This window comes from Rutidosis leptorrhynchoides, chromosome 9 (assembly GCF_046630445.1).
Source record: "Rutidosis leptorrhynchoides isolate AG116_Rl617_1_P2 chromosome 9, CSIRO_AGI_Rlap_v1, whole genome shotgun sequence".
NCBI lineage: Eukaryota > Viridiplantae > Streptophyta > Magnoliopsida > Asterales > Asteraceae > Rutidosis > Rutidosis leptorrhynchoides.
The window spans coordinates 339615310-339627835 of record NC_092341.1 but is presented as its reverse complement, the minus strand read 5'-3'; the positions used below and the strand labels follow the sequence as shown (position 1 = coordinate 339627835).

At 29.6% G+C, this 12526-nt stretch overlaps 1 protein-coding gene across 1 annotated transcript; it reads left to right on the top strand.

The window, feature by feature from the left end:
* Positions 1–4953: 4953 nt before the first annotated feature.
* LOC139866527 (large ribosomal subunit protein eL36y-like) lies at positions 4954–6515 on the top strand. Its single transcript, XM_071854778.1, has 4 exons — positions 4954–5014; positions 5576–5680; positions 5928–6127; positions 6275–6515. Exons 2-4 carry the CDS (start codon positions 5579–5581, stop codon positions 6303–6305), a joined length of 333 nt encoding a protein of 110 aa, XP_071710879.1. The 5' UTR covers positions 4954–5014; positions 5576–5578; the 3' UTR covers positions 6306–6515.
* Positions 6516–12526: the final 6011 nt, after the last annotated feature.

Here is a 12526-nt window from a genome sequence, read left to right as displayed (position 1 = left end):
ACTTGTTAGCATGTTTATTCTCAGGTTCCCTAGAAGTCTTCCGCTGTTTGCTTATATATTAGACAAGCTATGTGCATGGAGTCTTACATGGCATATTTATCAAGAAAACGTTGCATTCACCAAATCATCACCATGTATCTTATTTTAACTGCATTGTCAATGGAAGTACTATTGTAAACTATTATTTACGGTGATTGTCTATATGTAGAAATCATCAGATGTCGAAAACCTTTGATTTAAATATTCATTTATGGTGTGCCTTTTCAAAAGAATGCAATGTTTACAAAACGTATCATATAGAGGTCAAATACCTCGCAATGAAATCGATGAATGACGTGTTCGTCCATATGGATTTGGAGCGATCGTCACATGAGATTTCATGTAACTCAATGTAAGTGTATATGTATACATATATAATTAGATAAGTAAAGATAGATAATGTTGATAAATTAATTGTGATTGTAAGGGTGTTGATAAAGAAAAATGTAAGGATATGCTAGTTATACAATTGAAGGAGTCGACAGGAAGAATCGAGCAGGGCATAAGACAAGAGAAAATTTTAAAAACGGATGGTGACCTGTAACAATATATACAGCACAAGATTCGTTCATAATTTGATGTGTGAGATCGACTTGTAACAAACTGGAGACCAAAGCAAAATTTGAATAAAGTTTCGATGTGGATGTGCGGGTGGTTATTAACAGTAACAGGTAATGTGTAATTAATATTGCTGTTGGCTTTTCTATCATTGTAGTAGTATTACAGAGATCATCAATTGTTTTATAGTCAAATGGAGTGTTGACTGAATAATTCCACCAAACAGAAACAAGAAGAAGAAAAAAAATAAAAAGTGATGTGGATTGCTAACAGATTGTACGAATGATATAGAATTGATTTTTGGTTTGTAACGAGGTTTGTTTGTAGTGAAGATATTAAATAGACAAGGATCTTGAGCAGAGGAAGAAATCAAGAGAAGAATGTAAAAATGAATAAAGGTGATCGCGATATCTAACTGAATGGTTTCTGTAGTTGTTTCATAGTGAATTGGAGTCGACATATGGAATCAACTAGGATTGATTCAGGATCAGAAGAAGAAAAAGAAGAAAAGATAACACAGATATAGATTGTTTATTGAATTCATACAAATTCAAGATTTTAATATCAATTAAGCATGTTCGTGATATGTAACAGAATTCAATTATATATATTTGTTATTATATATTTAATGTTAATAATAATTAAATATAAACACATTAATAATAATAATGCAGTTTTTTTTTTTAATATTTGAATTAGTAAACATACTAATAATAATAATAGTAATAATAGTAATTATGTAATAATAATATCTAAGATTAAAATTTTATAAGAATGTTATTAGTAATGATAACATTAATATTACTAATATTAATAATAATATAACCAATCAAATGTATATAATAATTTTAATAATTTTAATAATACTGATTAATAATAATAATAATAATAATAACAATGATAGTAATATGACAACTATATTTAAACTTGTAATTACATTTAATATATTAATATTACAATTCATTAATTATGTAATTATGTCATTCATTATATGATAACATTAAATATTTGATACATATACATTTTATATATATTACATTTATATATATACTTATTTATTTACAAGTACAAGTTCGTGAATCGTCGGGAATGGTCGAATGTTAAATGAGTTCATGAAAATATTTCAAAATTTTCGAGACTCAACATTACAGACTTTGCTTATCGTGTCAAAATATATTAAATCGTATCGAGAGTTCGGTTTGAAATTAGTCGAAAATTTCCCGGTCACTACAATTATAACTTATATTAGTACTATAACTTATACTTTAAAATTTAATGTTGACTATGTTTGACCAAGGTTGACTTTTGAGTTGACTTTCGGTTGACTTTGACTTTCAGTTGACTTTTGTTGACTTTCTAATTAAGGAAACTTTTCTAAGTTAAAAACTTTCCAAAAATAGAAACTTTCTAAATACGGAAACTTTCTAAATATAGAAACTTTTCTAAAATAGAAACTTTCCTAAAATAGAAACTTTCATAAAATAGAAACTTTATAAAAATAGAAAGTACGTGTCCTTACGTTGACTTGATCAAACCGAAGCATATTGAGTGTTGTTCTATGTTTACTTGCAACAAGTACTATAGCTATCATACTAAGACTTGACCTAAGTTAGTTATTTATATCGACCTCTTTATTTATAGGTCGGCGTTGTGATCATTCTTGATCACTTTACTTCATGCGGTTCACATTTCTGTGTTATTACTTCGTATACGTTAAGGTGAGTTATAGTCCAGTTTTCATACTATTTTAACGTATTTTTGGGATGTGATTACATGCATTTTTGTTTTACGTTTAGACACAAGTGGCAATTAAATTTAAATTATTCATTATGAGTTGAACGAAAATATTCTCTAGTCTGGTAATTGTAATCACTGGTTTCTACTGGTGAACGCGAATTCTATGGATAGATCTATCGGGTTTGACAACCCCATTTCGAGCTAGTCGCGCTAGCAATTTATAATCGAAATGTATTAGTACTTCGTAATTATTTTAAGATACATCAGTTCAGTGTATATTGTGTTTGGTAAGGGTATGGAAATGGTTAAGTGGTTACCAAGTGGCTCAAGGATTAATGGAATAATAGTTTAATGTTTTCTAACATTTTTAAATCTTGTGGTCTAAAGTTTATTCATTTATTTAAACCTATAATTCACTCAATATTTTTGTTGACAGTTTACTCGCATGTTTTCACAAGTACTTGATTATTTGGGCTCCCGCTGTGTTAGAGAGTCTGCATACATTTTGGCAAATTTTGTTAAACATTAAAACTTTGCATTCTCTTTTGGTTTATTAAATTGTGGGTGTTTGTTGACAATGTTTTGGTCAACTTTGGATATTGTAATAAGCTGAGTTTGTTTAGAACTACTTATTTTGGTAAATTTCCTTTTTGAGAAAATTTTTGATTAAATAATGCAATGTTGTTTAATAAATTCATTTAGAGTTCGATCAAGCTGTGGGACCAAGTGACGGAGTCGTTAAGGGTACTTGACGGACCATCACATCACTCAGGGACTTAATCATCCACGCGATCATCTTCCGTAATTTACATACAAATTATTCACATAAGATTTATAAACAATAATCATTCACATAAGATTTATAAAAATTATTCACATAAGATTTATAAAAATTATTGCCTTTTTACATACAAATTACTTTTAATAAATCATTCACATAAGATTTATAAAAATTTATAACTTATGATTATACACACGATTTAAAGAGAAAAATTAATACAGATTTTAAGTAAATTCAGTAATAATCAAATTAGAATTTTAACTGCAGTGCCTTTAAAAAAAAAATTTAACTACAACATTTACACATTTATAACTACGACTGAATATATTAATAAAAATGTTTAAACAAAAAATTTGATACCTAACTTTAAAAGGTTAATAATGACAATGTGATAATAAATATTTATATAGTAGTAATAATAATAAAGCATTTATGTAACAATATCTTTTAAAACGTTATTTGTTCTTGATGGTTTATCTGCAAAAACTAGAAAACATACTTTTAACTCTGCAATGTTACAAATAGAATAAAATATATATATATATATATATATATATATATAACTTCTATTAAATCTCTAAAATGATGATGTCATCATTTCACAATTTAAATTTTCATTTTGCTTAAACTTGCCATTTATAAACATATGGATGATGTCATTAATCTTAATTAATTTTGAATTAAAATATAATTATTTACTAAATATCTACAGTATCTAATAAATCTTTATAATGATGATGTAATAAATAAAAATTATTCATATTCAAACAAAATTCAAAAATAAAAAGAAAAATTCTAAGACTCACATGATGATGTCATTAAAATAATTAATTGTATTCTATAAAATATTAAAATGTCAATTGTATAATATAGAAACATTATGTATACCTTATGATAAAACACCTCTATAACCATATGTACAATACTTGAAGCATTATGTACACTCTTATGGTAAAACACCACATGACCATATATACAGTATTTGAAGCATTATGTACAACCTTATGATAATACACTCTTATGATCATATGTACAAACTTTAAATCAAATTGTACAATTATATACAAAACACCTTATGAACATATGTACAAACTTTAAAACATATTGTACGACCTTTATATAATATATGTATTTTAATTTTTTAAATAAATTTTAAGAAACATTTGTTATTACTAATAATTATTATTAAAAATATAAATACTTCATTTTAAGCAAACTTTATTACTCGTATTATAATTAGAAGTATAATTATTATATTATTATTATTCAAATACAAGATTTTTTTACGGGATTAATTACGTTAATATTTATGTGAAATACATGTTTCAATCAAAAGTTGTAATGTAGGCTTTTATGACAAAGAAAATAATAATTTTAATGAAAATTGGAAGAGGGTGGTGGGAGAATAAATGTAGTTCACTTATCGTGACCAAATTAAGTACATCAATATGTTTGTAAAAACAACGAGAAGTTTCTTAGTCGGAATTCATGGTTTCACGGGTCATTAAAAGTAAATAACTTTAAAATCTACATTCACTTAATACCTAAAACATATCATTAAACCGTTTCGTTTAAATAATTCCGTGATTACACATGTCATTTCACTAGTATTATTTTATTTTATAGATTCAGGAAAATAAATAATCTTTAATGAAAACGTGTAATAACAGACATAATAAATAAGAAGATCAGCACAATAAAATAAAAAAAAGAAACTTTATCTTAATAAATAAAATGGGCCAGTGTTGGGCTTAGCGAACATTTATCTTGTAAAATATAAACGGACTAGCTTTTAAAGCCCAAATGTCGCTGGCTTTCGCCATATAAAAATTCAATCCCAAACTAAAACCCTAATCCTGCATCTCCTTTGACCGATCGCCGATACAGATATACATACAGGTCTCTATTTACTTTCAGTTTACATTGCATCTTAAGCCGATACTGTAATTCTTCATCTACTGATTGTCTTAATTCGTAAAATGTGTACCAAAATATTTTGAGTTTATAATTTATATGCGGTTGTAAATGATATGTTTAATTACATGTTAGTGATGTGATAGTGCCCTGAATGCTGATGATTTCGATAGCAAAATCTGTAGTTTTTTGTATAATTTGATAGTTTGACTAAGTAAGAAATGATTTGGTGCTATGTAAATAACTCGATCTGTTTGTGATTAGTAATCTATGATATGAAGTGTTATTGTGTCTGTATTCAATAAATTGTTGTTTAGAAAAAAAGTTGGAGTTCTCTTGATTAGATTTTTAGGGTGTTTAGCTCGCTTAAGAAACCTTTGGTTTATCCATTATGCATCTGCTTTGTTAAATGATGACAGTTACAAATATCTGGGCTTTAAGATATAGTATTATATATTCTTAAGTGATAGGTTAAAAGAATTGTGCTTTTGTATAGATATGAGATTCATTGACTGATTTGTAATTAATGCTTTTGGTATTGTACAGGTGATGGCTCCGAAGCAGCCTAATACAGGCCTTTTTGTTGGATTAAACAAAGGTCATGTTGTCACCAAGAAGGAGTTGGCTCCTCGCCCGTCTGATAGGAAAGGCGTAAGCTCTATTTTACAACTTTTAGATTATATTTATTATTGATTATTGGTGTACCATTACTTACAAATGCTGTGATATGATCATTATAACTACTATCAAATTATCAAATTATGCTGGTTTGGAGTGTGTCAGGTCACTAGGAGGATCACCCTCCCAATTTGGTTGTTGACTATAACGACAGTCATGACTATAAACATACTCGCGACTATGGCAGGGCGTAAACTTAAGGGTTGTGTTTATTTTTCAGAAAACAAGCAAAAGGACACATTTTGTGAGGAATTTGATTAGGGAAGTAGCTGGATTTGCACCATATGAGAAGAGGATTACTGAATTGTTGAAGGTTGGTAAGGACAAGCGGGCTCTTAAGGTGGCTAAAAGAAAGTTGGGTACCCACAAAAGGGCAAAGAAGAAGAGAGAGGAAATGTCTAGTGTTCTTCGCAAGATGAGGTATAATTTGCTGAGTCAATAGTCAAAAATGAAAATAGGATTGACTTGTGCTGATATTTGACAACGCTTGTTCTTGGTTAGAACAATTTTTAACTATGGGATACTCAGAAGCATGTACTAATTCAAAGTTTGCTAATCATTTTGCAGGGCTGGTGGAGGTGCTGAAAAGAAAAAGTGAGGTTTCTGGTCACTATATATTGTTAGCATCTACTTGTAGTTGTTGGCCCTTGAGCGTTATTAGTTCACTAAAACTTTTTTGTTTAGTGTTTAGAGGATGAAGTTAAGCTACATGTAGTTTACTTTCATTTCTTTGTGACAGCTTCTAGTGTATTGGAATTATTGTACTTTGTTTGAAAAGAATTATCGTCTGAGTATGAATTTTGCCCTACTTATTTGTGTTCATTATGCATTTCTGTAAATTTGATTTGATTTACTGATGTTGGAATTCATGCATCTACTTCTTTTGAAAAGAAATTGTCTTCTTACGTCAGTATCTTTAGCATCTTCCAAGACATTTGCTTGCCCTCTCGTCTCTTGAGCCAATTTGCCTCATTAACATTTTCATCGGAAAGATATTTGTTAGAATTCAATATCTCCAACGTTCTTGAGTTTTTTCGGTAGAAAATAATGAGATGAAAACTGGATGAGAGAAAATTGATGTAAAGAAAACTAAACTAATACTCTGTATAAGATAGTTGCATGTACTTTCGATTTTGAAGCAATGTAAAAAGAACGAAAAAAATAACTACAGCAGTGAAAATAAATACTCCAGAATAGAAAGTAAAACTGTGTTAACTAAAAGCAGTAGGATGAGCAGAGAAAAAAAAAAAAAAAAAGAAAAAAAAAACAAACTAGGATGATGATTCAGAGCACTATAATGATTCGGGGTCTAATTTCGCCTATCGAATTGATTATTATTAATATTTAACTTATTTTTTAATGCTTTATTTTGCAAATCTGTCGTGTATATGACGTGGAAACAAAACGTTGGAGTTTAATGCCGGTTTAAACGGCAAGCAGGACTCGACGAAATTTGAAAGCCCTGCATCGGATGACCAAAACGGCGAAAAAAATCGACGACTTCGAGTTCTCTAAATCCTCAAATATAGTGTCACCCCACTGTAATTAACCCCAATTTCAAGGGCAAAATGGTAATGTCCTTTTTTTATTTATTTTTTCCCTTTCTTTACAACTTCTTTCCTTACTTTTTCATTCCTTTATTTTTTTTTCAATTAACCAATCGTTACCGATCAAAACCACTTCTTTGATTAACCGACCAAAAATACCCCGCAACAAAGCGGATACTTTTTTTCATCGTTAGTTACCACAAATGCATATAAAATTTTTATCTTCTTCATAGCTATCTATCTTTAGAACGTAAATACTTAAAGAAAATGCCATTAATCTATCACTCATTTCATCTATATTACATTTTATTTTATGAGTGATGATATGTACACAACCTAAAATTGTTATGTACACAACTATTATGTTTTACAGTGTTTTACAACACTGTAAATCATTAAGGTTGTGTACATAACAATTTTGAGTTGTGTACATATCACTTCCCTTATTTTATATATTATCAAAAGGGAGTGGCTGGTCCACTATAGAAACACACCCCTACTTATCTTTCATAGCCCATCCCATCAACTACATAGTTTACTTTATTATTTTTTACTACTCCCTCTGTCTCATTTCAATAGTCCACAGACAAAAAACACGCAGTTTTAGGAAATTTCACTAACTTCATTTCTCCACCAATGAAATATCTTCTCTTTTCAGATCCACCAATGAAATATCTTCTTTCCTTTCTATATATGGAAGTGGACTATCAGAATGAGACAACCCAAAATGAAATACTGTCCTATTAGAATGAGACGGAGATAGTATCTTTTAAAAACACAATAACTTAATAACCCATAAGTTTTTACGGTGTAACTCAATATTTCTCTTTACCCAATATATTAGTACGTTTCGAAATTCTGTTTTGTTTTCTTTACCCCACTATGTCATAAAATGAAATGTTGTGATATTACTTCATCCGTCTCATAGTAATAATCCACTTTTTTTAGTCTAATTTATATATTTTTTTGAACGATAAGATTTTTATTTGTTGAAAATTTAGTGTAATTGAGGGATTTAATCTACACTTGTAAATGGGTTAGGAGGTACGGAGTGTACACCCATTAAGTGATAGATTACCCGGACCCAAAAGTGTTTTTCCATTATCACAAATTTGAGTGATTACGGAAGTATTATTCATGCACCCACTTTTGTTGTTAAAAAGTTGGTGAAACATCTCCATCGTGGAGTTAGTGAAACATCTTCATCGTGGAGTTAGTGAAACATCTCCATCGTGGAGTAGGTGAAACATCTCCATCGTGAAATAATACTTGTTTTTGGGTGCCTATAAATGAAATGTCCCGTTCATATTGATTATAAACGTTCCATATTAATTGATTTCGTTGCGAGGTTTTGACCTCTATATGAGACGTTTTTCAAAGACTGCATTCATTTTTAAAACAACCATAACCTTTATTTTATCAATAAAGGTTTTAAAAACATTACGTAGATTATCAAATAATGATAATCTAAAATATACTGTTTACACACGACCATTACATAATAGTTTACAATAGAAATATATTACATCGACATATGTTTCTTGAATACAGTTTTTACACAATATCATACAAACATGGACTCCAAATCTTGTCCTTATTTTAGTATGCAACAGTGGAAGCTCTTAATATTCACCTGAGAATAAACATGCTTTAAACGACAATAAAAATGTTGGTGAGTTATAGGTTTAATCTATATATATCAAATCGTAACGATAGACCACAAGATTTCATATTTCAATACACATCCCATACATAGAGATAAAAATCATTCATATGGTGAACACTTGGTAACCGACATTAATAAGATGCATATATAAGAATATCCCCATCATTCAGTGACACCCTTCGGATATGATATAAATTTCGAAGTACTAAAGCATCCGGTACTTTGGATGGGGTTTGTTAGGCCCAATAGATCTATCTTTAGGATTCGCGTCAATTAGGGTGTCTGTTCCCTAATTCTTAGATTACCAGACTTAATAAAAATGGGCATATTCGATTTTGATAATTCAACCATAGAATGTAGTTTCACGTACTTGTGTCTATTTTGTAAATCATTTATAAAACCTGCATGTATTCTCATCCCAAAAATATTAGATTTTAAAAGTGGGACTATAACTCACTTTCACAGATATTTCCTTCCTCGGAAATAAGACTTGGCCACAGATCGATTCACGAACCTATACAAATATGTACATATATATCAAAGTATGATCAAAATATAATTACAACCATTTTTATTATGTTTTAAAGATTTGAGTGTATTAAGTCAGCTGTCCTCGTTAGTAACCTACAACTAGTTGTCCACAGTTAGATGTACAGAAATAAATCGATATATATTATCTTGAATCAATCCACGACCCAGTGTATACACGTCTCAGGCTAGATCACAACTCAAAGTATATATATTTTTGGAATCAACCTCAACCCTGTATAGCTAACTCCAACATTACTGCATATAGAGTGTCTATGGTTGTTCCAAATAATATATATACATGGGTCGATATGATATGTCAAAACATTTGCATACGTGTCTATGGTATCTTAAGATTACATAATATATTAGAATACATGTATAATACAATATAAGTTAGCTATGATATGATTTGTATAGATTTGTTAAACATTTCCCGTAGCTAAAAAGATCAAAAATATCCAATCTTGTTTTACCCATAACTTCTTCATTTTAAATCCGTTTTGAGTGAATCAAATTGCTATGGTTTCATATTGAACTCTAATTTAAGAATCCAAACAGAAAAAGTATAGGTTTATAGTCGGAAATTTAAGTTGCATGTCAATTACTAAAGAGGTAGTCATTTCCGTCGAAAGAACGACATCTTGATGACCATTTTGAAAAACATACTTTCACTTTGAGTTTAAACAAGATTTTTGGATATAGTTTCATGTTCATATGAAAAATTATTTTTCCAGAAGAACAACTTTTAAATCAAAGTTTATCATAGTTTTTAATTATCCAAACCAAAACAGCCCCCGGTTTCACTACGACGGCGTATATCCGATTTTATGGTGTTCATCGTGTTTCCAGGTTTTAAATCATTAAGTTAGCATATCATATAGATATAGAATATGTGTTTAGTTGATTTTAAAAGTCAAGTTAGAAGGATTAACTTTTGTTTGCGAACAAGTTTAGAATTAACTAAACTATGTTCTAGTGATTACAAGTTTAAACTTTCGAATAAGATAGCTTTATATGTATGAATCGAATGATGTTATGAACATCATTACTACCTCAAGTTTTCTGGATAAAACTACTGGAAATGAGAAAAATGGATCTAGCTTCAAAGGATCCTTGGATGGCTTGAAAGTTCTTGAAGCAGAATCATGACACGAAAACAGTTCAAGTAAGATTTTCACTCGAAATAAGATTGTTATAGTTGTAGAAATTGAATCAAAGTTTGAATATGAATATTACTTTGAATTAGAAAGATAACCTACTGTAAATAACAAAGGTTCCTTGATCTTAGATGATTATTTGGAATGGATTAGAAAGCTTGGGAGTAAACTTGCAAACTTGGTAGTATTCTTGATTTTTATGAAACTATACTTATGGAATTTATGAAGAACACTTAGAACTTGAAGATGAAACTTGAGAGAGATCAATTAGATGAAGAAAATTGAAGAATGAAAGTGTTTGTAGGTGTTTTTGGTCGTTGGTATATGGATTAGATATAAAGGATATGTAATTTTGTTTTCATGTAAATAAGTCATGAATGATTACTCATATTTTTGTAATTTTATGAGATATTTCATGCTAGTTGCCAAATGATGGTTTCCACATGTGTTAGGTGACTCACATGGGCTGCTAAGATCTGATCATTGGAGTGTATATACCAATAGTACATACATCTAAAAGCTGTGTATTGTACGAGTACGAATACGGGTGCATACGAGTAGAATTGTTGATGAAACTGAACGAGGATGTAATTGTAAGCATTTTTGTTAAGTAGAAGTATTTTGATAAGTGTCTTGAAGTCTTTCAAAAGTGTATGAATACATATTAAAACACTACATGTATATACATTTTAACTGAGTCGTTAAGTCATCGTTAGTCGTTACATGTAAATGTTGTTTTGAAACCTTTAGGTTAACGATATTGTTAAATGTTGTTAACCCATTGTTTATTATATCAAATGAGATGTTAAATTGTTACATTATCATGATATTATGATATATAAAATATCTTAGTATGATATATATACAGTTAAATGTCGTTACAACGATAATCGTTACATATATGTCTCGTTTCGAAATTCTTGAGTTAGTAGTCTTGTTTTTACATATGTAGTTCATTGTTAACACACTTAATGATATATTTAAATATCATTTTATCATGTTAAATATAGTGTATCAATATCTTAATATGATACATATGTATTTAGTAGACGTTAACATAACGATAATCGTTATATATATCATTTCGAGTTTCTTAACTTAGTAAACTCATTTCTTATGTATATCACACATTGTTAATATACTTAGTGAGATACTTACTCATCATAATCTTATGTCAACCATATATATATATGTCTATATATACCACAACATGTAGTTTTTACAATTTTGTAACGTTCGTGAATCGTCGGTCAACTTGGGTGATCAATTGTCTATATGAAACTTATTTCATTTAATCAAGTCTTAACAAGTTTGATTGCTTAACATGTTGGAAACATTTAATCATGTAAATATCAATCTCAATTAATATATATAAACATGGAAAAGGTCGGGTCACTACAGTACCTACCCGTTAAATAAATTTCGTCCCGAAATTTTAAGCTGTTGAAGGTGTTGACGAATCTTCTGGAAATAGATGCGGGTATTTCTTCTTCATCTAATCTTCACGCTCCCAGGTGAACTCGGGTCCTCTACGAGCATTCCATCGAACCTTAACAATCGGTATCTTGTTTTGCTTAAGTCTCTTAACCTCACGATCCATTATTTCGACGGGTTCTTCAATGAATTGAAGTTTTTCATTGATTTGGATTTCGTCCAACGGAATAGTGAGATCTTCTTTAGCAAAACATTTCTTCAAATTCGAGACGTGGAAAGTGTTATGTACAGTCGTGAGTTGTTGAGGTAGCTCCAGTTGGTAAGCTACTGGTCCGACACGATCTATAATCTTGAATGGTCCAATGTACCTTGGATTTAGTTTCCCCCGTTTACCAAATCGAACAACCCCTTTCCAAGGTGAAACCTTAAGCATGACCATTTCTCCAATTTCAAACTCTATATCTTTTCTTTTACTGTTCGCGTA